This window comes from Castor canadensis, chromosome 9 (genome assembly GCF_047511655.1).
Source record: "Castor canadensis chromosome 9, mCasCan1.hap1v2, whole genome shotgun sequence".
Taxonomy (NCBI): domain Eukaryota; kingdom Metazoa; phylum Chordata; class Mammalia; order Rodentia; family Castoridae; genus Castor; species Castor canadensis.
The window spans coordinates 76,766,240-76,785,521 of NC_133394.1; the positions used below are offsets into that span (position 1 = coordinate 76,766,240).

At 39.9% G+C, this 19,282-nt stretch overlaps 2 protein-coding genes across 4 annotated transcripts in view; one reads left to right on the forward strand and one right to left on the reverse strand.

Annotated features, from left to right (window-relative positions):
• The window catches only part of Etfdh (electron transfer flavoprotein dehydrogenase), a 40,758-nt gene extending 25,695 nt beyond the window's left edge, over nucleotides 1–15,063 (reverse strand). Inside the window, exons 1-3 of one of the 2 annotated variants that reach the window (XM_020173669.2) lie at nucleotides 14,810–15,063; nucleotides 10,184–10,324; nucleotides 9,540–9,769 (exon numbers count right to left, since the gene is read on the reverse strand). In XM_020173669.2, coding sequence (XP_020029258.1) covers nucleotides 9,540–9,769; nucleotides 10,184–10,324; nucleotides 14,810–14,843 — 405 coding nt within the window. In that variant the 5' untranslated portion in view covers nucleotides 14,844–15,063. Of the gene's footprint in view, nucleotides 1–816; nucleotides 9,482–9,539; nucleotides 9,770–10,183; nucleotides 10,325–14,809 lie in introns of those variants that run through there. The other variant, XM_074041738.1, reaches the window with a different exon arrangement.
• Nucleotides 15,064–15,225: 162 nt separating this feature from the next.
• C9H4orf46 (chromosome 9 C4orf46 homolog) lies at nucleotides 15,226–18,244 on the forward strand. Of its 2 annotated transcripts, none has more exons than XM_020173667.2 (2): nucleotides 15,226–15,652; nucleotides 16,675–18,244. In XM_020173667.2, exons 1-2 carry the CDS (start codon nucleotides 15,476–15,478, stop codon nucleotides 16,828–16,830), a joined length of 333 nt encoding a protein of 110 aa, XP_020029256.1. In that variant the 5' UTR covers nucleotides 15,226–15,475; the 3' UTR covers nucleotides 16,831–18,244. The 2 variants fall into 2 exon arrangements, 1 of the variants encoding a protein (XP_020029256.1); XR_012435733.1 differs by having other exon boundaries at nucleotides 15,514–15,652; nucleotides 15,903–16,816.
• The last annotated feature ends 1,038 nt before the right edge of the window (nucleotides 18,245–19,282 follow it).

A 19,282-nucleotide genomic window follows, 5' to 3' on the forward strand; every position in this document is an offset into this window, starting at 1 on the left:
AAAGATGGATGGACGATAAACCCAAATAAAATACAAAACCCACAAGACTCTGTTAAGTTCTTAGGAGTGATATGGACGGTAACAGGACCAAAGGTCCCTGACCCAGTCCTAGATAAAACTGCCAATTTAAAAGCGCCAACTAATAAAATGGAAGCGCAACAAACTATCAGATTGTTTGGATATTGGAGAAATCATATGCCATATTTACAGATCCTATTATAAGCCTTGTATCAGGTTATTAAGAAGGCCTCTGATTTTGAATGGGGCCCACAACAAGAACATGCCTTTAAGGCAGTTAAAGAGTTGATAACAACTCATAGCCACTATGTATCACTGACACCGTGATTCTGAATATTTCCTATCAAGCAGGATATGGAAACTGGAGCGTAATGTGTAAACGAGGTGCACACACAGTACCCATATCATTTTATTGTAAAAGAGTACCATATGTGGAATCCAAATATACAATTTTTGAGAGGCTCATGTGGATGCTCATGGAGGCAGTGAAAATGGTGTGCCTGGTCCTGATGGATCAATGACTAGTAATCCGTAGCCCAGTGCCAATATTGGACTGGATCAACATGAAAGGGGAAGCCCTAGCAGGAACCCCTTCTGAACCCAAGGTGTTGCAATGGAAGTGGTTCTTCTCTGAGTTCCTCAGTAATCATAAGATCATGGCAAAGGGGAAGACTCCACTCTGGGTGGAGGAGATTGCCTCAGCCCCAATGGTACTGTACCCCATAACCATGCCAAAAATCACACAGGCCAAGAATATTGGCTGTTGGGGGACAGAGAGATGGGACAACTCACAAACACCTGGTTCACTGATGATGATCCATGTTGCGGAGTGGCAAGCTGCATTGGAAATCTGCAGCCTGGAGACCCATGGATGGGCAAATCCTCACAGACCAAGGCACGGGTAGATCAGCGCAACATGCAGAGGTCCACGCAGCCAGATTAGCAACTGAACAATCTCACAAAGAAGGATAGAAAATTGTTAGGATATATTCAGACTCGTGGTGCATGTACAATGGCATTGCAGTATGGTCAGGAAAATGGGAACATACCAACTGGCAGATAAATGGCAAGCCATATGGTCTAGGGAAGATTGGATAAAAATGGACAAACTCTTCCAGTCTATTAGCATCTACATGACACACGTGGATGCGCAACAGGGAAAGGCGATCCAACATCTCAGCATAACGAAAAGGCAGATAAGTTAGCAGCTCTAATGATTACCAGAAATACACCTTGGCAGGTGAAAGAGTCCACAGACCATTCTGTGACCTTATATAGGAAAGATAACCAGGCAGATCCATGGCATGTGCATAAACAAGAAGGACTGAAAATGACTCTTAAAAGAGGACCTAGGAGTAGGGTAATACAAGATAAACCTAAATGGACTAAAACAAATACACTTAGGAATCATAAGACTGAACAAAATGAACAAATAAAACAACAAAAACTCAAGATATGTACCCCATCAATACAAGAACTAAGAGGCCTCCATAAAGCATTAGGCCATTGTGGCATACATGCATTATTTACTTGGGACAATTAAGGAACACTGACCTGTCTTGGACAAAATGTAAACAGGCAGTGGAAAACTGCCCAGACTGCCCAATGACAGTCCAAAGATTTAGATATAGAGCCCCACCAGAATTGTATAAACCTAACTGCTTTAATGCTATAATACAGATAGATTTCATAGGACCATCACAAACATATAAGGGAGGTTATGCATGCGCAATGGTAGATGTACATTCTGGCATAATGCTGCCAAAAGCACATAAGAGACCTGACGCTATGGCCACCATATACACACTATGGTGTTGGTGGGCCAGATGTGGGCCCCCTGGCCATTATTGAGTCAGATCAAGGCACACATTTTACTAGTCAAATAGTCAAGAAATGGGCCCAGGAGATGGATGTTATGTGGAATTACCACCTAGCATACAACCCACAGGCAGCAGGTAACATAGAAAGACATAATGGATTATTGAAACTGAAACTACAGTATTTGAAGGATCTGTTACTGAGTAGAGCTTTAGAGATAGCCTGTTACAAGGTCAACTCTAGGTTAAGGCTTGGCAGACCCTCGCCCTTTGAAAGTGCCTTCCCCAGACCATTTTTTAATCTGGGGGTGGTAACCCAGGGTAACAAGGTACTCCTACCACACAAAGTTACTTTGAAAGATCACAATAATAATCTCTCTCCACAGGAGATTGTGCGCTCAGGAGCGCCCAACACTGTGTGGACTACAGGGAAAAAGGGTGACCTCAAAATCACTAAAATAGACAAGCTGGCGTCATGATGTCATCTTTAGCATCGCGCTGCCTGAATTACATACATAGTACTTACTGCTGCATTATTTTGCTCATTACTATAGTTATTCTAGTTTGGGTAGGAATCACAGTAGTCGGCCATTATACCCTCTGCCATAAAAGGAGATGCCAGGGAGATGACAACAGCAATACTACCAATGGTACTAACCTCATGTGCAAGAAATTTACTAACCATACTTTGTGTATCCTGGATCACTGGCTCCAGTGATGCTAGATCTACCACCATCATTAAACCCACTAAATACTTTCATAACAAAACTCTACCTACACACAAACCTAACCCTACACTTAACTCCTCAATTTTCTTGGTCCTATGGAAATACTTAGACATACAGCCATTTTTAAAGTATAGGGCTTTGTATTGGGCTCTATATACACATTGCTATGCCAGAGGAAAGTGGGTGGCTCCATCTTACTGCAATGACTACTTTGAAATCAGGGATTTGTTCCATTTCCACTTTATGGGCAGAAAGCTATTTCCATCATCCAGTCATGTTAAATCAAGTCCTGCAGCATGTTTTGAAAGTGTTTTATGGAGGAATGCCACTACTGAAGCAGCCATTTACGCTATGTATGTAGCAGACATTAAACTTAACACCATGATGTGGAAATCTCCAACTTATCATATATTCAATAACACCAAGGGACCCAGTTCTTACACTGACATTACCCTAGAGGAAGAACCTGTCTACACTTGTGATGATGCTATACAGACATCATTCCTTCAAATCTTCTTTTCCCATTAATCAAACAAGAATTTGGAATTGAGGATGAGTATGAGGATAGAGAGAATAAGGATGATGGAGAGGAGGAAGAAAGCAATACTTTAAGTATCCCAAGTTCTCCCACAGTATTACCACAGGATATACTTAGAAAACCTATACCAAATTTTGCTCCCCCAGAAGGCAGAAACACTTTGTATCTAGACTATCCCAATGAACCATATGGGGATATATGCCCAGAAGCAGCTATGAATAAGAGTATCCTACAGTTCATGCAGGAAAATGATACCAGGATAGTAGTGTGTGTTGCTAACTTTCCAAATTTACCATCTATGGAGCCTTACACTATTACCATGGCAGTTCTTATGTTAGTGCACCCAAGGTGACTAACCTGTCCTTCCCACATATTCCAGCATGGATGGACATACTCCCATTGGGTGTACACCACTGGAGAGTCCCAATAATTTTAATGAATTACTGCCACAACCATTTCCACCAAGAGACCCTTCTTTTGCAGATCAAATACTGACCAATTACAGAGACAGACTACACCAACAGGAAGGAATTAAAGATTACACTAAGCAGGAATTGGTATTACAAGACCACTATCATTGTGTCTTGGGATTTCTTACATTGGTAAACACTACTGTGGATTTACCAAGGCCAGAAGAGGTACCCAAACATAATGCGCCTCTACAGAGTGTTCGTCCAAAACTGAGTAACGATACCACAGGAGTAGCCATAATGTCATTCCTGTGTGCACAAAAATTCTCATACCAAGATCTTTCCAATGATACTGCACTCCACCAGGTAAAATTGAATTCTACCACTGATTCTGATGCAAATGCAAATGTAAAAAACCTCACAATATCTCTGGCATTAGAGATATTCTCCATTAGCTGAAATAGACTTTAGCATCAAAACAGCCTATAAGTTTTATATCAGAACAGAAGATGGTAGTATTACTGAAAGTGTGGCCAGTTTCAATTTTTTATTACCCATTTTTCTGAATAAGACTTTCCATGCTGCCTTCTTTAATCACACAGGGCAACCCACACATACCGGTACTGCACCCAGAATGGTGTTCTCTCACTTTGCAGGAAAAATGAATTTAACAGTATATGCCTTAATGAATCACACACAGTTTTCAAATACACATAGAATAGGCACAATCCCAAGCAATTTAGATTGTGATATTCCAACATATATACATGAAGCTCAGTATATACCTAGACAAGTCCTACCATGCCTATCTAATATAGCTGAACAACCTATCCCACTACACTTAGTAACACCGGCTACTAAAACTGTTACGCTTAATGCTCAAAAGTTAAATTATAAATGGTTACCAGGGCCAATCAGGGCTATGACAAATTGGACAAACATTACATACTATGAGATCAGTAGTTATATGGCACTTAACTACACCTTAGATGGCTTGATAACCTCTAATCTAGTGAAGAAATTTACTTACACAACACCTTTATTTTATGTTAAACCTATATATAAAACAGCATAAGCCAACAACCATACATTATGGTGGTGGTCCAATGCAGGGACGCACATGCAGGAACTAACTAAAATACACCATTTTGGTGTCCCATATGCGTTCTCCTTCCTATTACCATGGAAAGGAAGAAGGCACACAGGGGACTTTGCAGCCCACAAACCCAGATGGAGAAATGATACATCCAGTGCAATGCCAACAGAAGAAATACCAGTTTCTATGGCTGGATATGATGAACACAACATACCATTTAGAAGCTTCATTTAAAAATGTTGGATAAAAGACTTCTCAGACACACCATGTGTATTATATAGAGGAGGCTGGAATGAGACACTTAAATTTTACTCCATACATTATAAACCGGAGGTTCTCTTTGCACCAATGATATCAGAAAATATTTTTGATACACATAGGCACATCATTTGGAGAGAACCCCCGATAATTTTACCATTGACTTACACTTCTTTAAGAATATTGCCTAACCCCAGGATAAGAGAGCTTACACTCACACTAAATCTCAATAATATCGTGCCTAAGGAAATGAAGTGTAAAGGGTTAAAGCTACCTACCTTTTCATATGGCATAAGTCCACCGAAAAGGAAGCCCTTACAGTTCTTTATGGAAGGTGTCATCGCAGCTGTGGTAGCAACTGCGGTAACAACAACCTAAACAGCACCACTTTTCATAGCCCTGGATGACCTAAAACAAGTTACAAAACACCAGGCTGAGGCAATAGAGGCCTAGTCAAGAGGTCTGAGTCAATTAACACAAATAGTACATCACTTACAACTAGAAATAGAGTCCATCAAGAACGCTCAGCTTCAATCTGACAAGTTGGCAGCAGGAAGATTTCAGTGGCTTAAAGAACAATGAATTCTGCAGGAACATGTAATAGAATGCCTTAAGGCCCAACAATCCTTGGATGCCATGATGGATGAAATTAGGATATTGTTCCAAACAGGTCAAGGAAGGGAAACAATGCATTTTAAAACTATATTAGATGACAGATACCATTCAAGTTGTGTAGATGGATATTGCGAACTACATCTCTTACAAATTTTCTTAGACAATGCAGTCTCAGTCCACTACACAACGACAGGCCCAAGAAAGTTAGGAGATAAATTTTCAATATCACGATCCACACTTTTAGTAGTGGACAATAAATCAATGAATACTACATACTTTTATCCAAGAGACAGGGCAATACCTATCACACAAAACATATATATTATACCAGAACCCATGTTGCATACAATACATGAATTAAACTTAGTAATAACACTCCTTACAGATACAGCCACTTCTCTAGGGAACAATATATTTTTAGTATGCTTGGGTGATAATCACACCATACAGTATTGGTACAGAAATATGTCAATGATTGATACTGAGGCTCAGGACAAAACCCATGATACCTTCGTTGGCAGAACCCAAGAAAGACAAGAAGGATGCATTATCCTAGAAAATGCATACAAAATCAATGTCACCTTCAGACATCAGACAAATCCAATTTTCAACAGTACTACATATTCGAGACAGGTTTGGGATAGGAAAATAGTGTCTACACAACATTATTTCTCATTTTCACAAGCAGCAGCTCCAGATACTTTAGCAAGAGAAGAAGCAATGGCAAAGAAAGCCAATAGACAATTAGATATTATGAAGGACTTCATATATAGAAATGCAAAACAATTTGCAAACACGAATGATGCAGTCCATATGGAATTTGAGCACATGGACAAACAATTGGTAGAAATAAAGAAGGCAATGTACTTGGCTGAGACAGATACAATGGCATTAGCCCACCATAAATATACACCCTCTCACTGCTTAGCAGATGTGTTAACAAGACTTGTGAAATTTGACATTTCTTACATCACCTCTTGGAACCCCTTCAGGTGACTAAGAGATTTATGGCACTATGCAGTGCTCGTACTCATATTGGTTATAGCAATAAAACTACTTTCCCTATATTGCAGGCATTCTCAAAAGAAAAGTGCTGATTTGGCAATTTGGAAACTAATTGCCCACAACAATGCATAGTTTCCATGCCCTTGATTATAAATATATGAATAATGGGAGGAAATGGAACCCCCAGACCCTTGGAGGATATTATTTTAAAGAAATAACTTGGAACCACCTCTATCACACATATACAATGCATACTGGTGCTTATCTGGTTATTAACAGGATGTTAAGATTATATACTAATGATGACTGTAGATTTTGCAAGGCTAGATTTGTAATATATAACGGAGGGCAAAGGCAAGACACATACAGAGAATTCCTAAAACACATCTTAAAACATGATCTAAACCCTCACAACACTTATGGGTGCAGATGCTGCTACCAAGTGGTAGGCACCCTCCTTATATACTGGATAAGTTTGCACCTCTCACGAGTGTACACATATCCTTCAGTTTGGAGCTATACTCTCCATAATCAACCTGAAACACTCTTACAATTAAGAGAATCCAAGCATTATTCTGTCGAGCCAACCAACCATGAATAACCCCACAGTCATCCAACCATCTTTGGAGGAATTATCCGTGCAATTTTTAAACCAATCTTGATACATGCACTCAAACAATACCTTGCATTCCTTAATTGGAAAGAATACTTTGACACGTATAGGAATAACAGAACCATACAGTTAAAAACCCTTTACAAAAGAAATATAGGATGGATGTTTTGTTCATATTGCACGACTGAACATCCAGCAGGACAATGCCATAGGCGCCCAGTAATCAATACACTCAATACTTAAGCCAGAAATAACTCTTATAGTCTTAGGCATAACATTTTCTATCACATACACACTCCCCCTATTCTTATTCCTAAGGCCTTTTACTATTGACAGATATAGATTTTATAAGCTCTGATAAGTAATGCTGAATGAATTCTTCTTTACTCTATTCTTCTATCTAGTGGGATTAACATGGGGATATTTGGTAGGCTCATATACCGCAAGACACACAGGCCCATCACACTTTTTACCATCATGCTTACAGTATATTCCATTCACTACTTATGTAATCCTCCACACACCAAAACAAACACAAATAGTCAAGCCCACGCCCCACACTCCTGTAGATACACAGCAAATAATCACACAAGAGACACCATCAACTCCTTCTGGAAAACTAACAACCTTCAATGTCTCAAGAACCAGAAGAAACCCTCTCCGGCCACCCATCATATGTGATCTAGATGGACGGCGCATTGATCCAGTGGAACTAGGACCCACCTTTAATTTATCTTCAATGTGTGTCATCATTTCCAATGCAGGTACCCTATGCTACTCAGCACTGGGAACCTTCATCGACGGACACAAGGCAATCCTCAGACTCAACGCTGGACCTCCACAACCCTGATCAGATGTAGGAGCAGGCAACAGTGCAAGAATCATTGACAATCAACTGAAGGCTGTGGACTTTGAGGATGACATACTACTACAGTGGAAACCTGGATGTTGGTCCAACTTGGCAAAAGACACAGCACCAGCTTACAGATGGGATGTAGCATTTATACCATTCCCCCATCAACACAATGGACTGCATGGACATACTTACAACAATGGGCTACAGAGGCAATTCACTCACATCCACCAACTACAGGATTTTTCACCTTCTTCGTTGTTTCCCACTTCTGCCCGGTGATAACACTAGTCCATTTCCACATGTATGACAGACTGGGCATGTGTCACTACTGGATGAATGAATGCTATGCAGCATGCTATACAGGACACTGGCATCCCATTGGTTGGGAAAATGCCTTTTATTGCAGCTTTCACATGGACACAAAAGGGGAATTGTTCCCATTTGTGATGCTAATCAACTCTTCCAGTTTACTATGGAACTTGTCCCCAAGACCCTACACTGAAGACTAGGACCTCAAGGACTCGGAGGGGGTGGACTGTGGCGAACACATAAGATTGCTGTTGTATTGATGGATTGTATTGTGTTAAAGTATGAAAAATTGTTGAAATAAGAATTATCAGTTAGTGTGTTCTAGGACTTAGAAACCAGCCAGAGAATGATAGGCTGATATGCTAATAAGCCAAACCTAAGGCGATGGTGATGGGCAAACAAACTAAACCTAAGGTGGCAGTGACAATAACAGGGGTGGTGAGGTCACCACCAGGTATATAAACTCAGGCCGGAACCCAAAAACCTGGCTCGCCTCCCCACCTGCTGGAGACCGCGCCATCAGCCATCAGAGTCAGTCCAAAGACTTGGATGTAGAGGCAGCCGCTGCTTGTGAGTGTGCCCCTTCTCCCGATGACCACTTGGTGTCGCCAGCGAACCGCAAAACTGGACCTGCACTGAAAGCAGCTGTGAGGATCCCCTGGGGCACAGCTACGCCCCCCTCATCAGCTGAGAAAGCTTTGCAGGGTTAGAGAGACTTGGAGAAAGGTCTGAGTAAACTGGCTGGCTTGGGTAGCAGAGACAGGCCTTAGGATCCATAGGAAAGTGCCATGTGAATGTGTCTGAATAAGAGCCTGCTGTCTGGAAAAAAAGTCTCCTCAATACTGTCTCTCTGTACTCGAAAGAATCATAAGCACTTGTGACAACATTACTAACTCACTTCTTTAGAAAATTATCCTTTTCTTAGCTTTAGATACTACAATGTTTGAGAAAATTTCACATAACACTTTATTAAGAAATATGATACAGCATCTAAAAATATCTTTAAAAATAAAAGTGCTGTACTTCATTAGGCACAAATATTCAGAGGTTTTCTCATAAATCCAGTCCTCTACTGCAACACGTGGTAAGCATTATATAAAAGTGAATTAATATCTTATTACCATTCTGAGTCATTTTTTTTGTTCTTTTTAAAACACGCACGTACACACAACCACCCACTAAGAGATATAATTACATGCAAAGGGTTTCCTGTATTCCAGAATTTTGGAAACAGAGATACAGTAAAGATTAACTTTGTAGAAGAAAGTTTTCATACCCCTTTCTCCTTCCAGTCTGGGAAAAGCTCTTTAAAAGCACCTGGATCAAGGCAAGCCCCTGAGAGCGTATGAGCTCCTATTTGAGCAGCTTTCTCCACCAGACACACACGGATGTCCTTGTCATGTTCAGCAGCCAACTGCTTTAGTCGAATAGCCGCTGAGAGCCCTGCAGGGCCGGCCCCAACTATCACCACATCCGCTTCCTCTGCAAATCTCTCCATATTCACTCCTGACAGGGAAAAGTGTGAAAAATAAATAATTATGAGATGAATAGAACCCCCAAACCACATGGCAAATCACCTGCAGGTTTGAATGCTTTTCTATGTTTATTATTTTAGAGTGACCACTACGCTTTAGAGTTTTATAGAAGTTCCCCTGTGTTTTGCATAATAGCTATTATATTATATTATTGCATTAGTCTGATCTCTTTAGGTTCTGTTTTAGTGTATATCTTATTTTGACTTAGAAACTCATTATTATAAATTTAGTGAATATTTACTTATCTAAATGGTAATACATAATATATTTGGGAAGAGGCCACAAAATACTATTAGTGCTTTAAAACTGTCATGAAAAATAAAGTATTTTCCTCCACAAAATGATTCAAAGTGCCTAGAAAAGTCCCAACAAAGGTACTACTTACCTTCCCATCGCTTGTCCTTATCTCGAGGACAAACAGTGTAGTGGGTAGTAATTTGAGGTACAACAGAAGTTGAAGACCATCTTGTAGCACACAGAGGTAGACAATTCTTCTTAATTTTTAAGGCATGAAAACACTGATATGCTGTATAAAAATTATGAATATTAATTCTTTTTAAAAATTAGTTTTCCTTAGGAGTACTCTGAAAAATATATAAGCTGAATGGTTGTGCCCAATGAGTGATCCAAATGGAAACAGACTGTACTCTTAGATGGACAATTAAGTTAGCTTTTTCTTGTAAAGCAAAGTTTCCAAATTTTAACTGTTTTTAAACTAACAGATGAGAGAAAGTATGGAATAATAAAATGAACAAATAAAAACAACTCAGAAATAGAATATGATAAAATAGGTCATTTTAAATCAAGGAGAAAAGATGATTACTCATTTAATGGTGCAAAAACAGCTAGAAAGCCATTTGGAAAAAAGTATACCCTGTTCCTTATGTCAAAATCAATTCTGTTTGATCAAAGATTTTAACAGAGAAAGTCACAGTAATAAAAGATAATAAAAAATCTTTGATTTTTCTTTCTTTGAGTGTGGACTGGACTTAATAACTAGTTTCAAACAAGTGTTAAACGAGAAAAAAATATTAACTGCACGGTAGAGAAATATGGCAGACAACATTTTAACCCAGCAATCAATTTTTTTCTTTTTGGGGTATTGGGCTTAACTCAGGGCCTTTATCTTGAGCCACTTCACCAGGCTGAGTAGCTAGGATACAGGTGTGAGCCACTGGTGCCTGGCTCAACTTAATTTTTGGTGGTACTGGGGTTTAAACTCAGGGCCTTGAGTTTGCTGGGCAATACTCTACCACTTGAGCCACACCCACAGCCTGTGATCAATGTTAAATGTCATGGGCAAGGCATACTGATATCACATACTTCCTGAAAAGGGTTTTTCACCTCTATAGGATACATACTCAAAAATCTTTAAACCTCAATCTAATCAAGAGAAATCATCAGACAAACTTAGCTGGAGAGTCATTCTACAAAATGCCTGGCAAGTACACATAAAAAGTGTCAAGGTCATGAAGACAAGAAAAGAGAGGAACTATCGAATTGAAATAGACTAAGGAGACATGCCAAGTGAAAGCAGTGTGGTCTCCTGGACTGGATCCTAGAGTAGAAAAAGGCATCTGAACAGCCTACAGTGTAACTATCAGCATTTCACCAATGTTGACTTATTAGTTTTGATAATTATATTATGTCTATGTAAGATGTTAAGCTTGGGAAAGGATATATGGGAACTCCAACTTTCCTGAAAGTCTACAATTATTTCAAAATAAAAAGTTAAAAAAAAGATTATGGGGATATAAAAATTAACTCAAAAAAGAGATCCAAGATTAAAATATAAGAATTGAAACTATAAAACTCTTAGAAAAATCTGTGGATATAAATCTTTGTGATCTTGGGTTAAGCAATAGTTTCTTTGATATGACAACCAAGATCACAAGCAACAAAATAGTTAAACTGCACTTCATTAAAATGAAAACACTTTGTGCTTCTATATAAAGAAATTGTATATCTAATAAAAAGACAATCCAATTAAAAAGTGGGCAAAGGATCTGAATAGACATTTTTCCAAAGAAGCACATGAAAAATTCTCAACATTATGAGCTATATGAAATACAGATCAAAACCACAAGATACTACTTTACATCCACTAGGATGGCTATAATCAAGAAAAAAGATTATGAGAAGTGTTTGCATGGATGTGGAAAATTGGGACCCTCATTCACTACTCCAGGGAACATAATATGGTACAGCCTTTTTGGGAAAAGTTTGCAGTTTCTTAAAAGGTCAAACAGAGTTTTAAAGATAAATGAAAACATATGTCCACACAAAAATTTGTATAGTAATATATATCACTGAATTACTATTAACAGTCATAAAATGGAAGCAACTCAAATGTAAATCAGTGAATAGTCATACATCCATACAACAGAATACATTCAGCAGTAAAAAGAAATTACTGATAGTTTATTGCTATAACGAAAGAAGCCAGTCCCAAAAAAGACAAAAGTAGTTTACTTGGTGTGTGAAATCATTAATAACAATGAAATTCTAAGCAAATTAGTTAACTCCCCCTAACCCATCAGCTATAAAGTTTGCAGTCAATTTTCGTCTTGAAAACACTGTAATGATCTTATATTAAGTATGCCTGTTACAACATGTTTATTAACTGGACAAGGGTCTTAGTAGCAATTTAAACTGAAAATTTCTGTTTAATTTTTGGCATAATAACAATGAGGCCTTTTCTAACTTTCAAGCTGTCTCTTATTATGAAGTATCTATCTGCAAATGACAAATGAACAAACTTCTAAAAATGAACTGTAAAAAGTAAATAGTAAAGATGAAGAATTACACATATTGGATTGTGTAAGTTATTCTTTCATAGGCATACTGAATGAATTTTCTATTTTAATACTATATCTTATCCTTCATAACTTTCTGCGATACATGAAGTAGCTGTAAGCCCCATTTATTGCAGACAAATGGAAATTCAGCTATTCCCTAGCCAAACTTGGTTTGAATCTCAGACATTCTGCCAATCGCTGAGACTACTGATTTGAAGTTCTCTCTGAAGTTATGGAACCTGAGGCTGTGGTAAGATTAAGTTCTTTTTCCAACTAAGTGAAGAAACGTGTTTTAACAAAAACCAGCCTGTCGTAGACTACTTTTTATTCTTTTAACACTCAATCATATGATTAACATTTGGATGATTTTTCTTTGTAATAAATTAGTTTCTAAAAAGTAAAAACTGGTCTGGAGGTATAGTTCAAGTGGTAGAGCACCTGACACCTACCTAGCCAGTGGGAGGCCCTGATTTCAAACACTGGTACTGCCAAAAAAAAAAAGTAAAGGAAAAACATGGCATCTGACAATCAGTAATTAAAAATTATAATGGACACACGGGAGTAGCTGAACTCGAATCTTTTAAGTACTATAAAGCTATTTCTGATAATCTATAAAAAATGTCGAAAACTAATTTTTTTCTTTTTAAAAAATTATTGTTGTATGGGGGTACACTGTGACATTTACCTAATTTTTACAATATATCATAGTTGAATTCACCCACTCCTTCATTCTCCTTTATCCTCTCTATCCCCATTCCTGGAATAGTGGAAACTAATTTTCTAATACTAAAAAGTACAGTAGTGGGAATGCCTTAAACAACTATCCTAAATCTTGAAAAAAAAAAAAGTTCATAAGATAATACATACAGATACCAACACAGTTCCAGAGCTCAAATATGGTGTTACGATCATCTAAAAGAATACTTATTACATGATACATTGTAGTTTAGTATACAGAAGTTACCATTTACTTTTGAAAACTAGTGACAAATTTTAATTCTATTACTTGTAAGATTACTTCTTTGCTTGAGAATATTTGTAAGTCTTGAACTTCCTCCAGGGAATTAAAAAAAAGAAAGTCACAATCTTTATTCCTTTTCTGAAAACAAATCTGGTACTTCACTTTACAGATTTGAACGTTAAGGGACCGTGGCTAAATCCCAGTAGAGAAACGAAATCACAAAGTCCAGTGAACTCACACTACCGCCCTCTCAACCACATGGAGCACATTTGTGCTCACCTCTTTGCTGCCAGTAGTGCTTGCAATAAACTAGGAAAATAGCAGTTAATTAGCATCCAAAGAAAAGAGAAACAAGGGCTTAAGGCTGCATCTAAAGCAAGCTGTAGAGTAGCATCTGACTACAATGATGCCTCCTCCAAAACGATGCATACTATACATTGGTGTGTAACAGATATATGAGTAACAGAACGTTTTGGTGTGTAACAGATATATGAGTAACAGAAACGTTGGCCAAATTTAAAAGTCTACTTTCATGAACTTTATATAAGAACATCCTTGAATTTGCACTATATACTTATTTAAGGATTCCATAACCTAAACTTCAGTAAAGATTTAAAAAAATAAGCCAGTTATGACAGAATCCAAGATTCTCTACACTTTTGTTTGAAATAAAAACATTTTTTAAAGTAAAACTTAAAAGAAAAAAACCATTCAACTGCTTCAAAAAGCACCTGAAACACAAGCCTCTAGAATTAATTTAGGACAGTGCAGAAAAAATTCCTAGCTCCAGATATAATCTGGCGACATAGGCATCACACGAATGTTAATCATGACAGATCAGAAAACCAGACTAGGAGGGCTGCAAAAGTCAGGTCAGGACCCAGGAAAAACAACATGTAAATATTATTTTTTTCATCTTCCAACAGAAAACATCTGAGCCTTGGGATAAGGGTTAGGACCAGGATTTGAGAAGACTAAATTCTGGGCTCCCAGAACTGGGCCGTGTCGACAAGTTTCCTTTGCCCACGACCCTTAACCCAGTTAACTCTTCCAGTTGGGGCAACTTCAAAGGGAGGATACCAGGATCCACCGCAAGCGCAAATGGCAATGACCTTTGCCCTAGTTTAGGCTGAGAAAACAGAGCAGAACCGGGTAGAGGTGCCTGCAGTGCTCAGGTGTGGCCCAGTCCCCACCTGAGTTGTGCTTAACTTCTCCACCTTGTACACTTGTGCCCACCCGAGTCCCCTCTCACCCGGGCAGGACAGCTTGGCTAGCGCCACCAACATGTTCGCGGTAACTCGGACAGCGGGTCTGACACTCGGAAGGAGGCCTGTCTGCGGGTCGCCGCGGGCGCTGGACTTCTATGCCTCGGGGGGCGCCATCACCTGCCGGGAATCGCCGACTGCTTCACTCAAGTTCGCTTGTCAGCCTACCACCCTGGTTTCGCAGCGTTCCCGCCTCCCTCTCGCTCTGCGCCGGCGCCACACTTGCGACGGAGGTTTCCGGGTCACGTGCAGGAAAAAGACCAGGGACTCCAAGTCCCAGGGCTCCCCGCAGCAGCATTTCCTACATGAGGAAGCCGCGTAGCCATGGGCGGGGCGCGTAAGTTCACACGCGCGCGTGCGCGCGCACGCGTAGTGAAGTGTAAAGGAGGCGGAGAGAAGCGCACGGCATCTTGGGAGCTGTAGTGTTCTGCTCTGGCGTCCTCAGAACCTCCTGATGTGACTTCATTGACATCTGATTGGCTATCTCGAAAAATGAAAAGTCTTTGTGTTCCTGGTCAGGGATCCACTAGGAGACTAGGCAGGACTAAGGGCGAGAGAAGGCGGAGCCTTTGGGCTTTGGGCGCGAGGAGTTGAAAGACGGTCGGTGTCGGTTCGGCCGGTAGGGTCCGATTCCGCTGTCCCAGCCGTTCCCCATGGCTGCCTCGGAGGCGTTTCGGGCTTCGCCTCCTGTGCCTCCTCCCGCCTCTCGCTCGTCTTCAGGCGCCTCTTCAGCATCTTCCCCCGGCGCGAGTTTGGGCCGGCCGGTTCCGAGCTGGAGCCGCGGCGGAGCGCTGGACCCGCTGGAGGAAGTGGAGCTGCAGATCGGGGACGTGAGTGTCTGGCCGCTCGGTCGGGGCAGGTGGGGCGGTGCCGCCGCGAGGGTCCCGCGGGAGGCCCAGCCTTGAGCGCCCCCGCTCGCCCGCAGTGTCCCCGCGCCCCGCGCTGTGCGGAGCCCGCCCGCCGCGCCCCTGCGGTCCCGGCGCGGGGCCGCGCGCCCTGCAGATGCAGACCTGGAACCCAGCGCCGGTAGCCATCGCGCCGCAGGGGTTGCTAAAGGCTCATCCGCCTTTGTGTTGGCAGAGCAAGACTGGCTGCACGCGAGCAGGCAGAACGGAATAGTGATGTGTTCTGCAGGATCGTGTCAGCGAGGGTCTCCGATGAAGAAGACACTTGTTAGAGTGAGCGCTCCATCCGGAGGGGCATAGTTCCCGCATTCGAACGTGATTTTGTTGGCGTTATTTATCGGAACTCAGAGTGTCAGTTCTCCGATCGTTACATTTTTATGGTCTCAAGTGCTCTCAGTTAAAAATGGAACGATGCCCAGGTTACCCAAATACCAGTAAGAACTGTGTCTGGTGAAGACCGTTAGGTACTTCTGGAACTTGGCGTCAGGGGGTCCATGTCGTCTTGTTGAGCTAAATGACACTGCAGTGTGTTTTTCAGTTGAACAGAAATACTGACTTGTCACGTCTCGTACGTAAGGAGTAGTTTTCTGGCAGATACTCCCTCAAAGCTCACACAGTATTAAGAGTTTCCGGGGTCGGGGCTGGGGGCGTAGCTCACTGGCAGAGCATGCGCTTAGTATCCTGGAGACACTGGGTTCCAGAGTTTCTTAAGTTCCCTGAAAGAGCCTGTGTTCAGTTTGAAAATATATTATTTTTAAAGGAAAACTTTTGGACATCAGATTCAGAGTTTTAAGCTATTTTTAGACTACCAAATGAGATGAGAATTTTCAAAATAAACATCTGGGACTTGGGGTGTAGTTCAGTGATAGAGCTCTTCCTAGGGTTTAGTCTCCAGCACCACAAAGGAAACCATCTGTTTGCCTTTTTTTTTTTTTTTTTAATTTCAGGCAGCATTTTCGTTAACCAAACTTCTTGAGGCGACATCTGCAGTATCAGCTCAAGTGGAAGAGCTTGCCCTCAAATGTACAGAAAACGCACGCTTCCTCAAAACATGGAGGGACCTCTTGAAAGAAGGCTATGACTCTTTGAAACCTGACAACTGATTGGAGTAATGACTGTAATAATTCATACTTCCACACACCTGTGCTGCAGATACAAGATGATCTCCTTCCAGTAGTTCTGTGTACTCAGGGTGAAGTGTTTCTTAGGTTCCTTGACTTTTGTGAAGTACTGATGTAAGTTTTTGATGTTGACCAGTTATTTGTTCATCCTGAAATATTTTCTGCCCTCTCAATTTTTGTAAAATCCTTTATGGAACTGAATTCTGTCAGTAGGTGATTTTTTTAAATAGTGCCACCAGATAAATGGTTTTGTAAGAAGATGCCAAGAATGGTGAAGTGTGAGGTGAACTTCATTTATGGTCCAAAGGAGGTGACAGAGGTTGCTAGTGGTAGAGCCAGCTGTCTTATGCTAATTTCTCTGACACCAATGATCGTGTTTCACTTCTTTATCCTCAGGACCTTGTAAAAATGTCACATGAACTCACAAAATGTTTGTTGAAGACTTCACAAACAAAATTAAAAGCCATTTTCTTCCTATTTTTTTAGCATCAGGACAGTAATTCTCAAAAAAAAAGTATGAATCTAAATTTCATTGACTTGAAGGAAAAACACTCTCTTTTTTTGTGGGGATTTGAATATTTTTCCCATTTTGAGACAGGGTCTCACTATTAGCCCAAGCTAACTCAAACTCCAGGTCCTTCTACCCCAGACTCCATAGTGCTGGGATTACAGGTATGTCCTATCACACCCAGCATGGGGATTTCAATTTTGATGGTAGCTTTAAAAAAATATGTTTTCTTATTGTATGATGCTTTTTTTTTAAACCAGAAATCTTTTACTGTCTACAATCCTTTTAAAAAAAGCCTTTAACTTCAGAAAATGAATACCTGTCTAGAAAGAATGCACGTTGTTCCTCCCCAACTTATTTGTATGGTTAATTGCTTTTGCAGTCAATATTTCTTATATTTGGTATTTTATGTGTGTGATTGCTGTCTTTAAAATGCCTTATCATATTATGCTTTGTCCTGTTACTTTTGGAGGTTTGCAAGTTATTTACCTAACAATTCTGAAGTTACTTTTCTAATGCATCAAAGTTAAGTGATACAGTGTTTTCATATTGTTTGACCTGAGTGGCAATGTTTTATTTTATCTGTACTGTATGTTATATTGCTTTTTGGTGGTTTGTGTGAAGCCACTTCATTCTGTGTAAAGAACTGTATTCTAAAAGCTCCACAATGGAGTCTATGTTTGGGGACAAATGGATGGGAGAAGGATAGTTTTGTTTAGTGTGTTAATTCATAGTTCTTGATATATGTATATTTTTATTTAAGATCACACATATGTTATAATTTCTATACCAAAGATGCTTACTTTGTATGAGAAAAGTATTTTTCTTATGTATTCTGAAAGTCGCAGTTTTTAAAATGTGTAAAAATAAACTGTTACTAGAAACAAATGTTATTTTCATTTCTTTGGGTTCATTATTTTAAACGTTTTTATTGACATATTTCAAACATACAGGACAGGGGAATGATTTAAAGAGCACCAATGTAGTCTTACTATGCAGAGTTAATAAAGGTTTGTATTCAATTATGTTTTTCAGACCTATTTGTATATATTTATGTATTTAACTGTAGATGTGAGCTACATTGGAAGCTTACTTTATTACTTCTTTGATCTCATCCCCTTCCTTCCTTCTGAGAGCCACTGCCTTAGAAGTGGTATACATTGTAGTTTGTGGCTTTTTCTCCCCCATTATGAGGATTGAGCCCAGGGCCTTTGCTTGCTCTACCACTGAGCCCCATCCCAGCCCCATTGTTTGTGTTTTTATGTTGTTAATATAGATGTATATTTACAAAGTACTACAAAATACTATCTTATATATCTGTTAGGCAGCCTCTGGGTGGGCCTGTGGTCTCCCAGATCCCATCTTCACGCCCTTCGTGCCTTCTCCTACCCTGAATAGTGCTATGTCACGAAACCACTGGGACATGAGGAAAGGCAGTGTTGATTTCTGGTGCCTTATCTTTTAACATTTTTCTATTTTTGTTTTTTCCTTGTCAGTGTGTGGATACTACATGTTTTGGATACTAATGATCTGTTATGTATATTGCAGCCATCTTTTGTAGTCTGGTTTGTCTTTGTGTTTGATTATAGAATCTCCTTGAATAAAGGTTTTTATTTTCCATGTGCTTTTACCAGTCTTTCCTAATGGTTCTTCCTGGGTTTTGTATAGGAAATGTCATAAAGATACTATCCTATTTGTCCAAAGGATTTAAAATTTCGTTCTTAAGATTTAGGTGTTTAATCCAACTGAAACTGGGTTTTTGTTTGTATGTATATAGTTATTTTTCCAAGTACCATGTCCCCAAAGGTCCATTTGTCACTCATGGATCTTCTGAGGCCAGGTTCTGAGCTCTCTGTTCTGTTGTTTGGATCTACTTGCTTAATCCCATGTTAAGATTCCCTGTAAGCTTTCCTGATTTAGCTGTAT